We start from the raw sequence: 22710 nt of genomic DNA, 5'->3' as shown, positions 1-22710 counted from the left end.
CTGAGCGACGGCCTAGCAACACATCCTCTTTCCACAAGATACAGATTAACAGTCCTCTTTTTTTTAATAAATCACTTGTCTTTTTTTTTAAATCCATACTCAAAGATTCACAATTACTATCGTTGCGGGGTTTGCGCGCTAAAGAGTTTGTTGCTGTCCAGCTGCGCTTCACTTCACTTCAAATGGTTCAAATGGCTCAGAGCACTATGGGACTTAACTTCTGAGGTCATCAGTCCCCTAGAACTTAGAACTACTTAAACCTAACTAACCTAAGGACATCACACACATCCATGCCCGAGGCAGGATTCGAACCTGCGACTGTTGCAGTCGCGCGGTTCCCAGACTGTAGCGCCTAGAACCGCTCGGCCACACCAGCCGGCCACTTCACTTCAAGTACTTTTTGAATTACATTTACATTTACGGTATCTGCATACATTACTGAGCTTCTCGGAATAAAATCAGGCGCAAATTAGTTAAAAAGAAAAAAAAACAGTGAGGCACACATAACATTACAATACGCAACGAGCGACAAGTCTTGTGGCGAGCCGGGTTGCTCTCTCACCATCCTTTAAACAATCTGTCCACCTACCTGGACAGGCTTCAGGTTGTCTGTCTCTTCACTCTGCGATGGTGGATATTGGTTTGGCCGACAAAAGCAGCGTTGACAAAATACGACTAAATACCAACCACGCAAAGGCCACATAACTCCAGTCCATGGGCAGCGCCGGCCTCTGTGGCCGAGCGGTTCTAGGCGCTGCAGTCCGGAACCGCGCTGCTGCTGCGGTCGCAGGTACGAATACTGCCTCGGGAATGGATGTGTGTGACGTCCTTAGGTTAGTTAGTTTTAAGTAGTTCTAAGTTAAGGGACTGATGACCTCAGATGTTAAGTCCCATAGTGCTCAGAGCCATTTGAACCATGGGCAGCAGATGTAAGTTAGTTAAACTATCGGGTGTGTGGTGTCACAGCCAGACACCACACGTGCTAGGTGGTAGCTTAAATCGGCCGCGGTCCTGTAGTACATGTCGGACCCGTGTGTCGCCACTGTGTGATCGCAAACCTAGCGCCACCACAAGGCAGGTCTCGAGAGACTGACTCGAACTCAGCCCAGTTGTACGGACGACAGAGCTAGCGGCTAGACGTACGAAGCCTTTCTCTCTCATTAGCCGAGAGACAGAATAGCCTTCAGCTAAGTTAATGGCTACGAACTAGCAAGGCGCCATTAGCCTTACAGTGATTGTAATTAAAGTCTCCTTTGTGCGATGTACCACAATGAGTTATTAAAGATAAGTATTATACCAGCTACGTACTTTTCTTCATAGCATTAATTACGTATCCTGTTCCAGTACTTCACGCCCGTCTGCGTTAGTCTAGCGTGCATTAAGCCACCTCTATCTACAAGGTGTTGGCCCAGCTGCCGACACATCAGGGTGTTCGGGATTGTAGCATGCCTCGTTTGAAAAAAATGCCTAAAATTTCCTTTTAGTTGGTTTATTGTCTCTAAAACAAGAAAAATGGCTATCAAGTCCGTATTTAATATCCCGACGCTAATTATGGAATGTTACTGACTGTCTAACAAGTCCACACCCAAAAGCAGACAGAAGGTGTTCAGTCCTAAACAGTCACTGACCCACGAGTATTTGCGGCTTAACAGAGTCCGTCGTTCGGCAGTCCTCTTGTACAGAAGTGCTCCCCATAGTGCCTCGTAATCTGCACGAAACACGCCACGTGCACTTTATGTACGACACGAAATCTTCCCAAGCAAATATCACCTACATTCAGCTACTCACAAAGCTTAAACTTTCAGAAAGTACTCAACACTAGTCACTTTTCATTAACTACCCGAGAACCAATCAAAAGCGCGGATTTCTTCATTTTGATACAAATTTGATCAGCGCGATTTAACATAGGTGTCTACCAGAAGACGGCTCCCGAACGACTATTTCCACTCATAGATTATAATGAAACGCGCGGGAAATCCTGAATTCCCACGGGCTATTATGCTAAGCATTCAATCCGATCACCTCGATCACTTCTATATTCGCGGTATTTCTAATATTAGCTGCTCAGATTATCACATGTAATGTAGACTACAAATATGGAAATTCTGAAATTAAATAAAATTTGCCGGCCGCGGTGGTCTCGCGGTTCTAGGCGCGCAGTCCGGAACCGTGCGACTGCTACGGTCGCAGGTTCGAATCCTGCCTCGGGCATGGATGTGTGTGATGTCCTTAGGTTAGTTAGGTTTAAGTAGTTCTAAGTTCTAGGGGACTGACAACCACAGCAGTTGAGTCCCATAGTGCTCAGAGCCATTTGAACCAAATAAAATTTAATGAAAACAAAATACGATTCCTTTCCACAAAACAAATTACTATTAAATTTAATATTCAACGCCTCTTCTGCCTGCCTTTCACAAAATCAAGCTCGCTCGGACATACATCACAATTCCCCTATTACACAACAAAATTCTCACGCTTACATTTACGCAGCTTTGATAAAATATCACATTCTCACTTCCCGTATATCCTCCATTCACTCTCTCACTCTCTCCAAAACACCCACACAACCAAACCAAAACAAAATAATAATTTTCCAACATACTTTCAACTACGTCAGAAATCTGTGGCGATGAAACTAAAGAAAATTCCAGAAAATTAGATTACATAAACGTATCCTATTTGTTGTAGTTTCAGTTGATACTACTGGTGAATACATTACAGCCGGCCGTTGTGACCGAGCGGTTCTAGGCGCTTCAGTCCGGAACCGCGCTGCTGCAGGTTCGAATCCTGCCTCGGGCATGGATGTGTATGCTGTCCTTAGGTTAGTTAGGTTTAAGCAGTTCTAAGTCTAGGGGACTGATGACCTCCAATGTTAAGTCCCATAGTGCTTGGAGCCATTTGAATACATTACCGAACCTAACTCGGTTTTACAATGCCAGCACGGTTATTATGTGTTTCAGGTAAGAATTTATATCTCCGAAAGAATTGAAGTTATTAATTTGAAATTTTAGCCGTTTAGTTAAGTTATCCATAGAATTTGGTATACTAAGTATGAAAAAGATCGATTAACACTTAATGGAACTTCTTCAGATTCATAGAGACTATGTGTCACGTACTGCACGCAGCGTAGGCAAGCACACAGCTCGCCCTGCCCAGTAGCCAGTGTCAGCTGTGCGAGCATAAGAACCGACACCTCCTCTCCTTCCGGCTCCAGGGCAATGCAAGGTGACAACTCGGAATAATTAGCTACGTTACAGTCTGTTTTATTCTAAACTCATCAGCTTCAACCATCAATATCCGAAATATCGCGAATCGTAAACTGCTGGAGAAATGACAGCATCAAGCAGTTTCGAATAAACTACGATTAAGTAAGTTCTGGCTGAGGCCATCTTTATGTTCTGCCACGATGGTAGTAACCTTACACTGCAGTCACCGCTCAGGGCAGTGGAACTACGAACTAACAGTTTACGGAGTGGAACCTGAGGTAACCTGTCCTTCGTTGTTTTGTTTAGAGAAGTCCAGCCATCTGTAGAGTTCCAGATCCGCGACTTCCACGGATTTATTTTATTTATCTTGTGGTTAGTGGTTTGTCTAAGGTAGTAGGCCAACGGTTTCACAACATATTTCAGGTGATTTTAAATGACTGAAAAACAAAAACTACATTTGTTAATGTTTGAATGTTTGTTTATCCAACATACACTATCTGATCAAAAGTATGAGGACGCCTACACTATGTGATCAAAAGTATCCGAAAACCTGGCTGAAAATGACTTACAAGTTCGTGGCACCCTCCATCGGTAACGCTGGAATTCAGTTTGGTGTTTGCCCACCCTTAGCCTTGATGACAGCTTCCACTGTCGCAGGCATGCGTTCAATCAGGTGCTGGAAGGTTTCTTGGGGAGTAGCAGCCCATTCTTCAGGGAGGGCTGTACTGAGGAGAGGTATCGATGTCGGTCGATCAGACCTGGTATGACGTCGGCGTTCCACAACATCCCAAAGGTGTTCTATGGGATTCAGGTCAGGACTCTGTACTGGCCAGTCCATTACAGAGATGTTATTGTGGTGCCGTGCGTTATGAACAGGTGCTCGATCGTGTTGAAAGTTGCAATAGCCATCGCCGAATTGCTTTTCAACAGTGGGAACCAGAAGGTGTTTACAAAATCAGTGTAAGCCTGTGCTGTGATAGTGCCACGCAAAACAATAAGGGGTGCAAGCCCCCTCCATGAAAAACACGGCCACACCATTACGCCACCGCCTCCGAATTTTACTGTTGGCACTACACACGCTGGCAGATGACGTTCACCGGGCATTCGCCATACCCACATCCTGCCGTCGGATCGCCACATTGTGTAGCGTGATTCGTCACACCACACAACGTTTTTCCGCTGTTCAAACGTCCAATGTTTACGCTCCTTACACCAAGCGAGGCGTCTTTTGGAATTTACCTGCGTGATGTGTGGCTTATGAGCAGCCCCTCGACCATGAAATCCAAGTTTTCTCATCTCCTGCCTAAATGTCGTAGTACTTGCAGTGGGTCCTGATGCAGTATGGAATTGCTGTGTGATGGTCTGGATAGATGTCTGGCTATTACACATTACGACCCTCTTTCAACTGTCGGCGGTCTCTGTTAGTCAACAGACAAGGTCGGCCTGTACTCATTTGTACTGTACGTATCCCTTCACGTTTCCACTTCATTATCACATCGGAAACAGTGGACCTAGGAGTGTTTAGGAGTGTGAAAATCTAGCTTATAGACGTATGGCACAAGTGACACCCAATCCCCTGACCACGTTCGAAGTCCGTGAGTACCGCGGAGCGCCCCATTCTGCCCTTCCATGATTTCTAATGACTACTGACATCGTTGATATGTACCTGGCAGTAGGTGGCAGGACACCCCACCTAATATGAAAAACGTATGTTTTTGGGGGTCGCATAGTGTATGACTGGACATCACTATGGGCTTCGCATTTATGACGGCTTGAACTCTGCTGGGCACACTTTCAGTAAGGTGCCTCAGTGTCTGTGAAGAATGGCGGCCCACACTTCGCAAAGAGCAGAAACCAATTAAAGTACTGAAGTCGGACGATGGGGTCTGGAGCGAAGTCGACGGTCTGACTCATCCCAAAAGGATTCAGGTCGTGACTCTGGGCAGGCATTCCATTCGAGGAATGTTATTGTCATTAACTACATGAGGTCTGCTTCGTCTTGGTTGCTGTCTACTCTTCACAATCACACCACCAACAGTCGATTTGGTCATGCCTTATGACAGGGTGCACTGTCGTGGTGATACAATGCATGATCGTCCCCGAACCAATCGTGTACCGATGCAGTACACTGTGCTGTAAAATGTTTTCAAACCTTTCCGAATTTAGCGCAATAAGGGGACCGCACCACAACCACAAAGAACACCTTATCGTAACGGCTCTTCTGCACTTCACCACTCGCACTACACGTAATGGCAGGTAAGTTTCTTCAGGCTTCCACCAAACACAAACAGTTCCACCTGACTGTCACAGAGCATAGCGTGATGAATCGCTCGAAATCACTCAAGTCATCCACCGACCAGTGCCGTCGCTCCTTACTTCACATCAAGTGCCGCCAGCACTGACCACAGAAACTTGTGGTTAATGAGGAACTTAAGCCCTTCTTTTTAACTCCCTGCGCACAGTCATTGTGGTAGCTGGACTGCTGGTACACTTTGGAACTCACGAGTGAATCCTTCCGTTGATTTCATGCGATTTTTTACTGTTCCTCTCGGCAACGGTCGGCGATCCCTAACCGTTAGTACATGAGGTTTGATTCGTCTTAGTTAAGCTGTGGCTGTCCTTTCACGTTTACTCTTCACAATTGCACCACCAGCAGTCGCTTTGGTCATCTTTAGAAGGGTTAAAATGTCCTCAATGGATTTGTAACTCTGACTTCGAAGGTGGACGTCGCCTCTGAGCTCCACTGATCGATCCACTCTGCTGTTACTGTTTCTCTACTGGTAACACAACAAACTGTCCCCGTCTCCTTTCATACTGGTGGGTCCGCTTCTCGCGTCACCTGGTGATCAATTCCGCAGTACACAGGGCTGTCCGGACACTGATCAGAGAGTGTATATTCATTCGAGCCGGCACTAAGGAGTACTTAACTGATCGGGTGTGTTCCAAGATGAACCGAAGGGAACAAAAGTGGTTTGTTTTTGAAGCACTTCCAAGAGAGATTTTTGTCTGTTTCTTTAGTTACATTGTATATCCCGTAGAGGATCGAAGGACAGTCAGTACTGATTGCTATACAAGAACTTGTTTACAACAAGAATGAAACCGGGAAAAACAACCTGCGACATTATGCTTCATACTTCATCTTGACAATCACAGGTGTCAGACGGCACGATCTGCTTATTTGACGGAGGAAAACATCCAACGAATGTCTCACTGCCTGCATGGCCCTGATTTATCCCCTAACGACTTCTTTTCGTTCCGTATTGTAAAACAAAACACTATGCGGATGATTATTTTCATCATCGCGAGCCTGCCGAAGTGGCCGAGCGGTTCTAGGCTCTTCAGTATGGAACCGCGCGACCGCTACGGTCGCAGGTTCGAATCCTGCCTCGGGCATTGATGTGTGTGATGTCCTTAGGTTAGTTAGGTTTAAGTAGTTCTAAGTTCTAGGGGACTGATGACCTAATATGTTAAGTCCCATAGTGCTCAGAGCCATTTGAACCATCTGAACCATGATCGTGGGAAGCTCTATGGTTTTGAGGTACCAACATGCGGGTGGAAAATATGTTGCCAGAATAGGTTCCACCGCCCGGAGAAATACATAGATTTCAAACACAAATATTTTGGGAAACAATAAAACTGCTTATGCAGTATTCTATTGGTGATCAGAAAAACATAGTCATACTGAAAGCGGAAGTACATAGTATTTATGTTCCATAATAATATTTATTTTATGGTTGGTTTGGAACCTGCGTTCAGCTTTTTAGACCATCTTCAGACTGTTTAAGATTAAACCGGTAGTAAGTGTTACAGTCCTACCCTAACGCATAACGCAGTAAGTAGACGGAAGAGACAGTACTTAGCTGCAAATTAAAATCCAGGATCAATACAGCAGATTTCTGTACCAGAAATACTCGTTGCCCACTCTCTGTAAAGAAATGAAAAAAAATTTCCATCTTCAGAACAAAGTGGAATCCACAGGATACCCTTTAATTTGTGTGGCAAATTATATGTAAGTCAGTTAGGGCTATAACTGGTAGACTGATTGAACATGAAAGAAGCTGGTGACTGAAAAATAAAGATTCCACCTTGCTGAGCATGCCTCAAATTAATGTTATATGTTATTCTTATGATATAGATGTTATGTCCCCCACAGACCAAATAAAGGTAGAAAACTAACATTACCTGGAACTCTATCAGTAAAGAAGAGTGACAGACCCATGACTTAATCCTCCATGTTCGAATACAGTTCCATTATTCATCCTTGCTAAAGTAATAGCAGCCAGTTAGTATTTTCCCAACCATAAGATAACATGCTAATCATAAACAGTATAGCCGTTCGCGACTCGCCACACTGTACTGATCCTTCCTTCCCCTTTGACTCCCGTCTCCTTTTTTTGCCTGTTCACCACATTTTTCACCACAGTTTTCCCATACAGTCCATTTAACAGAGTAGTCTGAGCCCAAATATTCACTTAACTACTGTTGCGGCATGTACATTCTCATACTTTCAATCTTCGAGTATAATATGCCATAAGATTTGTTTGTTTGTAGATTTTTTGTGTGTTTTAGTATGCCTATATATTACGTACAGATATTTAGTGATATAAGATCACATATCTTTCGAAAAACAGTCTTTTAATAGCTGTTAATTCTCATTGATGTTGGGTGGACTGTCCGTTTACTTTCAAGCTGTCTAAGGATTTTCTAAAAAGGCAAAATCAGGTCTACAACGAACTATAAAATAAATATGATTGCGGAAAACCAGTACTGTGTGAATCAGTTTTTCAAATGAAATTATTTACACTGATAACATTACGACCACTGCCTAGAGACATTGGATACCGCCTTGTGGCGTTGTGGGCACGTGACACGGTAACAAAAGTATGTAGACAAAGCAGACATGGAGAGGGTGGGATGGATCACCCTAGCCAAAATGTGGGCTGCAAATGGGGAAATCCATTGACATAAGCGATTTTGACAAAGGCAGATTATTCAGATTATTATTAAGCAAAGCCTGTGAACGAGTATCCAGGAAACGGTGAAACTGGTCGAATGGTCACGTGTTACTGTCGTGAGCATCCACGGAAAGAGGCATAAGGACAGTGACACTACAACTAGCCGGTAAATGGTTTTGACGCCCACAGCTCTTCACAGCAAGTGCGGTTCGGAATATTGCTAGCTCTGTTAAGTAGCCGTTCATCGTACTTTGTTGAACACAGAGCTCCACAGCAGACCATCCCTACGTGTTCACATGTTGACCCAAAGACATCATCAGTTACAATTGCAGTGGACACGGGACCATTGAGGTTCGACGGTCGATCAATGGAAACGTGTCGGCTCCTTGGGTGAATCACGATTTTTGCTACACTAGGTCGATGGTCGTCTCCACAAACGCCGTTATCGATGCGAATGGCGGCTTGAAACGCACTGCGCGCCACAGACGCAGGCTGGTGGGAGCACTATTACGCTGTGGAAGACATTCCCGTGCTATTGCATGCGACATGTGGTAGTAATCGAAGACACGCTGACAGCCTTGAACCATCTGCATCTCTTCAGGCTTGATGTCTTCCCCGAGGGTGATGCAATGTAACTGTCCAAGCCTCGGAGCTAGCACCGCTCTACAGTGGTTTGAGCAGCATTGTAGAGAACTCCTATTGATGTCTTGGCGACCAAATTCACCTTATGTAAATCCTATGGGATCCATTTGGGTCGCTATCGGGGCGCCATCACCGCGTTCACAAATCAGCATCCATTATTTACGCGAATTACATGACCCGTCCGTAGACATCTAATGCCGAATTTCTCCGGAAACATATCAACAAATTGTTGGATCTTTGATACACAGAATCAGTAGTTCGTTCCAAAGACCGCCAAACAAGCTATTAAGCTGCTGGTCATAATGTAGTGGCTCATCAGTGTATACCAGTATGAATTAGGATAAGAACTTAGAAGACAGCCCTGATATCGTGAAGCGCAGATCAACAGCTGACTCACTGAGCACGTCGTTCTGCGGCAGCCACGTCGTCGCTTTGACGTTGTCCGGCAGCGGTGGCAGGCCGGTGGCGTCCACCTTCCAGAGCACGCGCTGCTCCAGGCTGGAGAACGTGTCCAGCACCGCCCGCAACTTCTCTGAAGAGAACCAATCCGCACGGATCTTGGTGCCGAGACTGAAGTACACCACGCCTCCCGGGCTGCCGTCCATGAATTTCTGAATTTCCTACAACAGCAACAGCATCATCAGTGGAGCACTTGCTCACACCCGAAGCTGAGTAGAATCAGTGTTATAGGTACAACAAAGGTCTGCTCACTAAGGTACTGCGGGAGACAATCCAAAACGTCATTTACCTTATACCTATAGTCGAGAGTCTGCGTATGGTACCAGTCGGTCGTGGTCTTATTAAAGAAAACATGCTGTCATACACTACCGGCCATTAAAATTGCTGCACCAAGAATAAATGCAGGTGATAAACGGGTATTCATTGGACAAATATATTATACTAGATCTGACATGCGATTACATTTTCACGCAATTTGGGTGCATAGATCCTGAGAAATCAGTACCCAGAACAACCACCTCTGGCCGTAATAACGGCCTTGATACGCCTGGGCAGTGAGTCAAACAGAACTTGGATGGCGTGTACAGGTACAGCTGCCCATGCAGCTTCAACACGATACCACAGTTCACCAAGAGTAGTGACTGGCGTATTGTGACGAGCCAGTTGCTCGGCCACCATTGACCAGACGGTTTCAATTAGTGAGAGATCTGGAGAATGTGCTGGCCAGGGCACCAGTCGAACATTTTCTGTGTCCAGAAAGGCCCGTACAGGACCTGCAACATGCGGTCGTGCACTATCTTGCAGGGATCGAATAAAGGGTAGAGCCACGGGTCGTAACACATCTGAAATGTAACGCCCACTGTTCAAAGTGCCGTCAATGCGAACAAGAGGTGACCGAGACGTGTAACCAATGGCACCCCATGCCATCACGCCGGGTGACACACCAGTATGGCGATGACGAATACACGCTTCCAATGTGCGTCCATCGCGATGTCGGCAAACATGGATGCGACCATCATGATGCTGTTAACAGATCCTTGATTCATCCGAAAAAATGACGTTTTTCCATTCGTGCACCCAGGTCCTGTCTGTAATGCAGCGTCAATGGTAACTGCAGCCATGGTCTCCGTGCTGATGGTCCGTGCTACTGCAAACGTCGTCGAACTGCTCGTGCAGATGGTTGTTGTCTTGCAAACGTCCCCATCTGTTGACTCAGGGATCGAGACGTAGCTGCAAGATCCGCTACAGTCATGCGGATAAGATGCCTGTCATCTCGACTGCTAGTGATACGAGGCCGTTGGGATCCAGCACGGCGTTCCATATTACCCTCCTGAATCTACCGATTCCATAGTCTACTAACAGTCGTTGGATCTCGACCAACGCGAGCAGCAATGTCGCCATGCGACAAACCGCAATCGCGATAGGCTACAATCCGACCTTTATCAAAGTCGGAAACGTGATGGTACGCATTTCTCGTCCTTACTAGAGGCATCACAACAACGTTTCCCCAGGCAACGCCGGTCAACTGCTGTTCGTGTATGAGAAATCGGTTGGAAACTTCCCTCATGTCAGCACGTTGTAGATGTCGCCACCGGCGCCAACCTTGTGTGAATGCTCTGAAAAGCTAATCATTTGCATATCACAGCATCTTCTTCCTGTCGGTTAAATTTGGCGTTTGTAGCACGTCATCTTCGTGGTGTAGAAATATTAATGGCTAGTAGTGTAACAACATATTAGTAATTTTCTTTGTTCTTTTTTCCTTTCTTTGAAAAAACTACTTTTTAGTGCAAAAAAAAAATTGACTGACTGTAAAGCGTGTTATTTATGATGAGGAAAAGACTCACGTATATGAAACATACAGTCATAATGCGTAAAGTCTGGTGTAATCAGTTCAGATTGGTTGTTTGGTTGATTGATTTGGGTGAGGGGACCAGTGAGGTCATTGGTCCAAACGGATTAGGGAAGGATGGGGAAGGAAGTCGGCCGTGCCCTTTGAAAGGAACAATCCTGGCATTTGCCTGAAGCGATTTAGGAAAATCATGGATAAGCTAAATCAGGTTTGCCGGAGGCGGGTTTGAACCGTTGTCCTCCGGAATACGAGTCCAGTGTGCTAACCACTGTGTCACCTCGCTCGGTAATCAGTTCAGTAAATGGCTTATTTTTGTAAAGCTATATCCGTCTTGTCAGACACATTTCACTTGTCATTTCCGTCTTTACCTTTTCTCCTCCTAGAGGCGATCTGTTAAGATGCCTGCATCAATGGAAGTTTCTTTAAGTGAGAATAATTATTCATTTTTGTTCAAACACTGTGTCATATTCTTTAATTTTGTACGACTAATACCCATGTTATTGGCATGTTTTACAGCGGAAATGCGGCTAACTCTGATGGTGTGAAGGCGAATAACTGTCTTGGGCAATGTCTGTTTAACCACCATTACTGGTTCGCGTTAGATATTTGAAGCTGACACGGTCGCTAAAATAAGGAACCAAGCCAGTTACTCCAGAAACATAAAATATTTCATTTAAATTGAAGATGTTCTATTCACTGTGAGTATAACTCTCCAGCAGAGTTAAACTGGCGATCGCTAATAGGACAGTTGAAATAGATCATTAATATGACGTGTGTTTCAAGGCTGTCCGTTTCTTTTTTCATACCTGCCAATGACTCGTACATGTGAAGTTAATCTGATCTGTGAGTTTTGAAAGGGTGAAAAATCTGTTTTAAAAAGAGAAGTAAATCCACGTGAAAACAATAAAATCAAGGAAAAAGACATGAAAAAAGGTGAAATTGTAACTCATACATTTTTAAGAAGACGCCATTGTTAATCTCTACAACATAAGGTAAGCCAATATACAGGGTGATTCAAAAAGAATACCACAACTTTAAAAATGTGTATTTAATGAAAGAAACATAATATAACCTTCTGTTATACATCATTACAAAGAGTATTTAAAAAGGTTTTTTTTCACTCACAAACAAGTTCAGAGATGTTCAATATGGCCCCCTCCAGACACTCGAGCAATATCAACCCGATACTCCAACTCGTTCCACACTCTCTGTAGCATATCAGGCGTAACAGTTTGGATAGCTGCTGTTATTTCTCGTTTCAAATCATCAAACAAGTTCAGAAATGTTCAATATGGCCCCCTCCAGACACTCTCTGCTAGCTCTGCGAGTCGATTTTCCTGGACTGCGAACAAATGCTTGCTGGATGCGTGCTACATTTTCATCACTCGTTCTCGGCCGTCCAGAACATTTCCCTTTGCACAAACACCCATCCTCTGTAAACTGTTTATACCAACGTTTAATACACCACCTATCAGGAGGTTTAACACCATACTTCGTTCGAAATGCACGCTGAACAACTGTCGTCGATTCACTTCTGCCGTACTCAATAACACAAACTGCTTTCTGTTGAGCAGTCGCCACCTTAGCATCAACTGACGCTGACGCCTAGTCAACAGCGCCTCAAGCGAACAAATGTACAACTAAATTAAACTTTATGGCTCCCTTAATTCGCCGACAGATAGTGCTTAGCTCCGCCTTTTGTCGTTGCAGAGTTTTAAATTCCTAAAGTTGTGGTATTCTTTTTGAATCACCCTGTACATTGCTCATTCAGTCTTAGTACCAGTCCTGGCTTCGGTAGCAGTAAAATCTTCTTAGTTGAGACTCAAATTTCGAAAAATTAGCTGTATATAATTTTTTTTATTTAGTACGTAGTCACAATGCGTTTTTCAAAAGAACCGCAAGACGGCACTTAACGTTTCTAAGCACACGCAGTTTCAGTAGTGTCTTGCATTTGTTTCACACAGAAGTATTTTATGATGTTGAGTGTCGCGCCAATACCATCTGTGAAACGTTTGCAACTAAGCCGCTTCACAATAAGTAATAGATTCCTCAGACTGTATTGTACGGTAGTATAATCAGCACTTCAACACAAGCTGTTATAGATGAATTAGGACAAATCCTGGAAGTCTGGACACAAGATGTGCCTAAACGGCAAGAAAATGTCTAAACCCATCTAAATGATGAGACAGGAAATACGGAAAAGGAATTAAACGCAGTAAAGAGGCAGGTGAGGAATGACACATCCCAGGTGGCTGAAGTAGCTCGGACTTACGATGTTTATGACCGTACAGAACCTTCTGAAAATTGTTATGTTGATGAAATGTATGGAGTAATTTTTAGCCACAATATTATGCAAGTAGAAGTATGGGGCAGAGCCATATTTCTATGTTATTTTGCTGGACAAAAGTCTACTCAAATACAAACACTTCATGCTTTCAACTTAATAACAAGCATAATAACGAAAATGACAAAAACTACAACAAGAGATGCGGTGCAAGTTATTTCTCGCAGCAGCAAGTAAAGTTTTGTTGGCGTGCTACGACGACGTTAATTCGGTGACGTAAGCGATGACGAGCCTACTGAATTCCACACGCCATGCAGGGTATCATGCAGGTGTATCAATAAAATGAGATTGACAGTAACCCAAATGGTTACACAATACACTGAACATGACATATTACGCTTGCTATTACACCTTACACAAACAACGAACCACCAGAATGGATGGGGGCAGTTCAGATCTAAATCAGTTATTTGCTAGCATATTCAGCTACCAAGAAGATTAAACGACTGTATTCACACCGCCGGCCGAAGTGGCCGTGCGGTTCTAGGCGCTGCAGTCTGGAACCGCGAGACCGCTACGGTCGCAGGTTCGAATCCTGCCTCGGGCGTGGATGTGTGTGACGTCCTTAGGTTAGTTAGGTTTAACTAGTTCTAAGTTCTAGGGGACTAATGACCTCAGAAGTTGAGTCCCATAGTGCTCAGAGCCATTTGAACCATTTTTTTTTTTTTTTTTTTTTTTTGTATCCACACCGAGATCTTAAGAAACACGTTCACCAGGTACAGAAAAAGAAATGAACACCATGCTTCGAAATTAAAATACTTTATATGGGGTCATATTTATTACTATTTCAGTTAGGTACCGCTGAATGCTTTCAAATTATGGATGAACCAAGTCAAAATAAAAGTGAACAAGTATTGACCTATTCTCGTGAAGTGAAGAACGTCCTAGGTTTTCTCTGTGACGCTTTACCTATATTCTGCTAAATGAAGCTTAATACTATTTTGTAAGTAACTGGAATTGGTGACAACTCGGTGTTATTCAGTAGATACACATTTGTTGTGGTAAGGATAGGTATACGGTCATTAATTTTTAGGGTAAGTTTGTAAAAGGGGATCTGTGTCAAACAACACGGCCCAAATAAGTATTTAGATGCAGGTTGGTCGAGAGTGTGGAATATTGGAAATGGACGAATGGATTGCCCGGAATTTAACTAATGGGTATTTAAACAGGCATTTTTATAAAATGAGTATGCAGCAAGGCATATACTGTCTTAAGTGGAACAGGTTAGGTCATTTATCTATGTTAAGCAAAATATAAATACCTGAAGCGTCAGAGGTTTGAATGATTAAGTAATACGGTAACAAACGTCTATACGGATCTAAGTTGAACTGTGTCAGATGATAATATGACTAATATGATTAATCTTGTCTGAAGCCTTGATCAGAAAACTTCAAGTATTGTTCATTGACAGCCATCTTTCGAAAATATTCCACTTATACAAACAGATCAAAGAAAGCTTCTCACCATGTAACTCCCCAGTAGAGTCAAACATTCTACTGGTGTAACTTAGTGAAACTATGGGACATATGCAGCAGTCGACTGGATATTTATTTATTTATTCCGTGCTGGCGAACAATGGCTCACGTGAAAGTTCCAGTCGCTTCTCTTTTGTTCTATTTTCCTTCAACAGTCTTACACCCTTTCACCACATCTCTGTTTTTCACTCTTCAGAGCACTTCACATTCATTGTCTGACTGCTCCTGTCTTGGTCTCCTCCTACACCTAACATTTTCCTCTCTAAAATATCTGCTTCTTCTTCTTATATTTCGTGAATCTTTCAATATTTTTAGCTGCTGTGACTTGGTTGCTTGTTAATTTCTTTTCCCGGTGATAGTTCAAAATAATATTTTGTCAGTCTATTGTCATTCACACTGTATAAAGTCCAACTAATGTCAGTCTGTTTCTGTTATTTTTCTTTGCTTTTCGTTGCCCCTTTTCCACGATTCTTATTAGATCTAAATTATTCGTCATGATTCTTCCTCTAATTATTTCTGTCTAATTTATACCTGAGCGCTAGGCAGTCACTTGCGTAGAGGCATTCCGGATTCTTTGCTTTTCTTGATACGAACTTTTTAATGCAAATAATTTTTTGTGATCGTTACGCTTTTTACCTTTTGTATCCTCTTTCATTTATGAAATATAACCCAATTTCTTGACTCATTTCTTCCTGATATTTGATCCATTCTGACTGAACATGGCCTGTCTGTAAAATTCTGGTAGCAGTGCCTTTTTTATGTTTTTAATAAATTTGTTTTCCGCTACAGAGATTCCTGAGTGAGCTTTACTGTCTGTCTCTTCCAAGAGATTGTCTCGTATTTCTGCATCTGCTAGATTTTCAGGCAGTACAACAAAATCATCTGCAAATGCCTGGCGGTTCTCTTCCAATAACTGAGTTGGTCAGTTTCGAGACATGTCACGCCATAAGAACTAAAACAAAAATACTTATTATATTTCAGGGAATTCACGGTTATCCGCTTAATATATGAATAAAAACTGTGTACTGTGATTCACGGGAGTTGAGGGGGGGGGGGGGGAGTGTGTGGGGGGGGGGGGTCCCTACCCCCTCCCTTGCAGACGCTTATATCGATACACTGTTTATTACTTCCCTATTTCACTGTAGATACGTGATATTGTTTTAAATTTGAATTCCAAATTCTTACAATTTATTGTAATACACAGCTTAAGAGAACTGGAGACAAACTGCCGCCTTGTATTAGAAAGGTATTTATTTTATGGACTTTACTTTTTCGACTGTACCTGCAAGCGTCTCACGCATTAGACACGTCATTGTAGTTTTATTTATTTTTATTAACTTATTAATTTATTTCACCTGGCAAGCTGAGGCCGTCAGGCACATGATAGGCTCAGCAAAGAAGAGGCCACTGGACACGACGAGATACAATACCAGTCTACAAAGTTTATGCGAAAGAGCTCGCTCGTCTTCTAGTAGCAGACTACCGTAGGCCACTGGAGAAGCAAAATGTTCCAAACTGTTGGAAAAAAGCGCAGCTCATTCCCGTTTCCAAGAAGTGTCGTCGAACAGATGGTCGAAGCTATAAATCCATATCTGTGACTTTTGCCTATTGTAGAATTTGCGAACAAGTTTTATGCTTGCATATCATGAAATTTCTGGAGACCGAAAACCACCTCTGCAGGGATTAACATATGTGTCGGAAACAACGATATTGGAAAACTCAGTTCACCCTGTTCGCCCACGAGACCCAGAAATCAACAAATACTGGCGCCCCAGTTCATGACGACTTCCTTGACTTCCGTAAAGCATTCGATATAGTTTCGCAGTGCCGCCTAATCAACTAAATAAGACCGTGTGGAATAACAGACCAGCTTTGTGATTGGATTGAAGAGTCTAGCATACAGAACACATCACGTCATACTCAAAGGAAATAAATCTTTAGAATGAAATTAACTTCGGGCGGCCGCTAGGGATTGTTATAGGACCATTACTTTTCACAGGTGGGCGACCTCTGGGGTTCCACTAGGCTTTTCCTCGGTGATGCTGTACTAAGCAGAGAAACCGCAACGCAGATAAATTTTAACGAAATGCAGGAAGACTTGCAGAGGATCGACACTTGGTACACGGATTGGCAGTTCACGTTCAACATATATAAATTTAACATATTGCGTATATGTGGACAGAAAGACACTTTTTTGTATGATTACACGGTAGCAGAACTTGCTGAGTCCAGTGCTTTGTCCTCGAAGTCTTCCATGAACAATTTATCTACCAGAGAGAAGAGAGGGCTTCCCATAGCAACTCTATCAATCTGCTCGTAAAATTCACCATTAAACTGAAAGTAAGATAACAAAATCACATGTTCAAATAAGGCCGTAATGTTCTTATCAAAATGTTGGCTGATAAGAGATAAAGAGCGCTTTAAAGCTACACTGGTATATAATGATACCACGTCAAAGCAAAAGAGCACATCCGTACTATTTAGCCCGACATTTCTTAGTCTCTGAAGAAAATCCATAGAATTACGAATGTGGTGACTACATTTCTTACCAATGGTTTATCATTTCCAGGCCACGCCTGTGCGCTGGTGAAGTGGCCATAGTTTCCACCACTGCCAGTATCTGGCGCAAAGTTTTCTCCAGCCTGGTGGCGACGGGTCCGTCTTTCCCTAGTCCTCCCAAATGAATTTTGGCCGGTGCCTACATGGCTGGCATAAACGCTTGTAGCTTAACATGGTGATCAGTATTCTGCAGCGCCTATTGCAAAAGCACTTGTAAAAGTCCTCCGGAAGCACCACCTCACAAAAGCTCTATTATTCGGAGCTGCAAATGGCCAAATAAAATGCCTATACTTTACTCCCGATTCTGATTAGATGGGATGCGTAAAGGCCAAATAATTTTGGAAAGCATTTTGGACGCTCGCAAATTGGAGGGGTAGGCCGCCAGCCTTCGTGGCGAGTAAAGTCGTGTGCCCTCTGGGGCAGGAGTGGCGTTGGGGTAGTGTATTTCTTAAGTCGCGAGAAGCTGAGCCTTTGCGATCAACCTAGTTCTTTCTTGCAGTACAGAAAATTGAAACAATCCGAATGTGTGTTCCCTTGAGTGAATTTCGAGTTCAGCCTTTCTGGCTTTTCTAGACGAGTGTTGCATTTTAGCAATCGTGCAGATGCTCAATAGAGAGGGACAAAAAATTTGGATTTGGAGCTCAGTAGCTCGCTGGTCGGCAGTGTTTAACTGACCGAAGTGGACTTGGCAATGTTTTCACTGAAGCAATGAATGTCGCTTGTTTTCGTGAAAATTTGAGTGTGTTGTTGTTTTTTTTATTTATTTACAACATGTTCCATTACAATACCTGTAATACTGCATGTCCACTGTTCAGCCAGAACATTATGACCACCGACCTACTTTCGATATGAACCCGTGCAGGCGATGGCAGTGTCACCTGCCGACGAATGACTGCTAGTCAAAAACGTGAACGGTACATGTAGTATCAGTGAGCATGTTGTCCGTTGTGGTTGCACCTACGGTACGGCTATCTGTATCGCTGAGGCACGCAAGCCTCCCCACCAACGGCAAGGTCCATGGTTCATGGGGGGGGGGGGGGGGGAGACAGTGGATAGGCCTTGAAAAACTGAACACAGATCAATCGAGAAAACAGGAAGAAGTTGTGTGGAACTACGGAAAAAATAAGCAAAACATACAAACTGAGTAGTCCATGCGCATGATAAGCAATATCAAGGACATGTGAGCTCAGGAGCGCCGTGGTCCCGTGGTTAGCGTGAGCAGCTGCCGAACGAGAGGTCCTTGGTTCAAGACTACCTTCGAGTGAAAACTTTATTTTTTTTATTTTCAGACAATTATTATCTGTCCGTCCGTCCGTCTGATGTGAGGTAACTGCGCCGTAGTATGGCGACGCTACACCTAAACCGAAAAATTTGAAAACGTTAAAAACATATGTTTTGACAGAGTACAGGGAAAACTGTGCGACTGTGAAACTGTTGCATTCATCTGTTGCAGTTTACGTGACAAACTCATCACTTTTTTGGGAGTGATTATCACATCCACAGGAAAACCTAAATCGGGCAAGGTAGAAGAATCTTTTTACCCATTCGCCAAGTGTACAAGTTAGGTGGGTCGACAACATATTCCTGTCATGTGACGCACATGCCGTCAGCAGTGTCGTGTAGAATATATCAGACGTGTTTTCCTGTGGAGGAATCGGTTGAACTATGACCTTGCGGTCAAATGTTTTCGGTTCCCATTGGAGAGGCAGGTCCTTTCGTCTACTAATCGCACGCTTATGCGGTGCGGTCACAAAACACAGACACTGAACTTATTACAGTGAACAGAGACGTCAATGAACGAACAAACAGATAATAACATTGCGAAAATAAAAGAAGTAAATTTTTCATTCAAGGGAAGACTTGAACCAAGGATCTCTCGTTCCACAGTTGCACACGCTAACGACGAGACCACCGCGCTCCTGAGTTCGCATGATCCATGATGTTGCTTATCTTGCGCGTGGGCTACTCAGTTTGTATATTTTGCTTATTTTTTCCACAGTTCCACACAACTTCTTCCCGTTTTCTCGATTGATCTGTGTTCAGTTTTTCAAGGCCTATCCACTGTGCCAACTTATAACTAAATCTGAGGGGGGTGCGATGGGGAGGTTAGTTTGACCGAGGACAGACTGTGATGGCCCGGAGGCTCGGCACGAGAATTTCGAAAACGGCACGACTTGTCGGGTGTTCGAGAAGTGCTGTGGTGAGTGTGTTAAAGATGTGGCGAAGCCAAGGTGAAACCACGTACAGACGTCGTCAAGTTGAGCGGCAACTCCTCATTACAGATGTCGGACGTCGTACACTCGGCAGAATGCTAGAACAGGACAGGCGGCGCCTAGTAGCGGAACTAACATCAGACTTTAATGCTGGGCAAAGTACAAGCGTTTCTGGACACATAGTGAACCGAACACTCCTAACGAAGGTCCTCTGCAGCTGACGACCCATGCGTGTCCCAATATTAACACCACGATATCGGCACTGGATATTTGCGCCGACTGGATGGCGAGAATCCGTCGTTTTCCAGGCGGACAGCTCCTTGACACCTGTATTACAGGACGGAGACAAGCTGGCAGCGGCTCCATTATGCTCTGGGGAGCATCCACGTGGGAATCTGTGGGACGCGTGAAGCTCGTGCAAAGCACCATAACGGCCAATGAGTATCGTACACTGGTTGCAGACCACGTACACCCCTTCTTGACAATGATGTTTCCAGAAGGCAGAGTCGTAAGGCCAGGGGTGTGATAGAGTGGTTCGAGGAACACAGTGGCGCGTTCCACCTGATGTGGTGGCCCCCCAACTCGCCAGATCTGAACCCGATCAAACACATCTGGGATGTGATTGAACGTGGCGTCACAGAACTGAATTTAAATATGTAAAATTAACTCATTAACTGTAAAATTATTTTCCTTCATCCTGCATTTATTTTTGTGTTACCTGACTAATGAAGAGACTGGGAAAACGGATGTAAAATTAAAAATAAAATGAAATAACCTTGAACTAAACGCTGTATTGTAGTCAATCTGCAAATGGGATAATAGCAGTTAAAGGGTTAATATATTCAGTTTCGCTGTAACTACTACCACTGTAAGTCAAAAGGCTATAGGACATCACATTGTAGTACACTGGCACACTGGCATAATTTTGCACAAGTTGTCACTGCCTTTTCCCGACTTTCTGAATGTTATATGATTACATTTCCCCTGTCAGAACAATGTAAAATGGTTTTGGAACTACAAATGAACAGAGTAAAATGGTATCTACTGTCAGTTGTCCAGTGTATCAAATATGCTATGTCTATGGAAACACCATTCTGAGGAATTAAAAGCAAAATTTCTTTAGTAGGAATGGAATCAGGAACTCTTAACAACTGTTTAATAATGCAATAAAGCTAAATCAATAACATTAATCCATCTATGCTTCTCAAAAAGTGACTGTGAATGACAAGTATCTGAGTTCATTGTTGTCCAGAGAGTACCAAGTAATACACAACTGACCTTCATAAGAAATGTAGAGCATTTTGTGAATGAACATAGTTTGAACAGATGTTATCATATCTGAGACCAGGAGTTGCTAAAGCTTATGTGCGCCCAGATACACTGGCTGGAGCTGCAGGAACCTGTTTTAGGTAGTTAGTTAGTCAATTAGTTAAGTAGTTAGTTAGTCATGTACTTCTAGATCATACTGATGATAAACATTACCATATGGAACATATGCACATGCACATAAACGACTAAAAATTTACATAGCTCTTTCTTTAAACATTAAAAATCATTTACACTCAAGAATTCCTCTGTGGTATACAACAAGTGGTTAAGGAGATTCATCTTTAATCTACATTTGAAAATACTTTCTATCTGTCATACATGTTATTTCCATGGACATATCATCAACGAGTTTTATAGCTGCATATTTCAGCCATTTTTGTGCCAAAGTTAAGTTCATTAAAGGGTGACACAGAACATTTTTCCTTCTAGTGTTGTACTTGTGAATGTTCCTATAGTTTTTAAAGTCAGATGAATTGCTGAAGACAAATTTCTAATGTGAATAAAGGTACTGTGCGGATGTGGTTAATATTCCCAGTTGCTTAAAGAGATGCATGCTAGGTGTATTATATGAACCCATCACATTATTCTCATTACTTCCTTCTGTGCAATGAATAGTTCTTGCCTTAGTGATTTGTTATCCTTGGGTATTATTCTCTAAGGAATCAGTTCATGGAAATATGGAAAAATGCGTTAAATTACTGGCTTTGATATTCCCCAAGTTGGTAATTATTCCTCTGGCAAAATTAGCCATACATAAATGCTTTAGCTGATCCACTATATGGTTCTTATATTTTTTTCTCATCAGTATGCACACTTAAGAACTTAGAATTATCTACCCTCCGCATTATTCTCTGGTGGTATAGCAGGTTAATACAAGTTGGAATATGCTAATGGTACTGAACTGGATGACCTGCGTTCTTTCAGTTGCCCATACAATGGCCCATCAAGAGTAACTTGAAGCAAATAATTCTGATCAGAAAAGGAGCTCATCCCCCAGAAGTGAATGCCACACCATGCTACCCACCTGTGGCAGAGGTTTGGGCTCTGGAACATGCAGACCAGCAACTTCTACGAGGGCGGGCACCCTGGGGATGACTTGGTCGATGCTCCAGTGGGTGTTGAGCAGCACAAGGCTGGCATTGCGCACAATCTGGTGCGTAGGCGGCACTCCTGGACCGAAGACGTCATGCACCAAGGCGTCCACCTGCCTGTCCGACAACCAGCGGTAGCCCAGACGTGTGTAAACATATGCCAGTGAGTGCTTCAGACGCTGCCAGAATGTGAATGGTGCAATGGCGTCTGAATTGAACAACTCCGTGTACGCTGGGTGGTCTGGGTTCCCCACCTGTTCTGGCAAAAAAAATTTCTCACAGGAGTTCACATCACAGTTTCCATATTTCACAAGCAAAATACACTCAGGAGCAACTGAATTAGAGACACCTTCTTGTATCTCAGCGTGATGGCAACTGAGACTTCAGTATTGAGACTGTACAGCTACTGACATACAGTGTGACTGATGCTAAAAGCCACTTGCAACATGATGAGTGGTCTCCTAAACTACAGTGTATGGCTAGTGTATAGGGACTAGAGATCAGAAATGGGTTCGTTAAATTTGCTTTTTACTCTCCAGTGGACTCTATGGCATCATCTTCAAACTCATCATCTTTGTATGGTCGGACACT

At 43.4% G+C, this 22710-nt stretch overlaps 1 protein-coding gene across 1 annotated transcript in view; it reads right to left on the bottom strand.

Moving 5' to 3' along the window:
• The window catches only part of LOC126262441 (UDP-glycosyltransferase UGT5-like), a 175518-nt gene that overhangs the window by 52359 nt on the left and 100449 nt on the right, over positions 1-22710 (bottom strand). The window contains exons 4-5 of the mRNA XM_049959093.1: positions 22053-22373; positions 9198-9420 (exon numbers count right to left, since the gene is read on the bottom strand). Coding sequence (XP_049815050.1) covers positions 9198-9420; positions 22053-22373 — 544 coding nt within the window. The remainder of the gene's footprint in view (positions 1-9197; positions 9421-22052; positions 22374-22710) is intronic.

Source organism: Schistocerca nitens, chromosome 6, assembly GCF_023898315.1.
Source record: "Schistocerca nitens isolate TAMUIC-IGC-003100 chromosome 6, iqSchNite1.1, whole genome shotgun sequence".
Taxonomy (NCBI): domain Eukaryota; kingdom Metazoa; phylum Arthropoda; class Insecta; order Orthoptera; family Acrididae; genus Schistocerca; species Schistocerca nitens.
The sequence above is the reverse complement of the archived record's forward strand: the minus strand, read 5'-3'. Positions and strand labels throughout refer to the sequence as shown.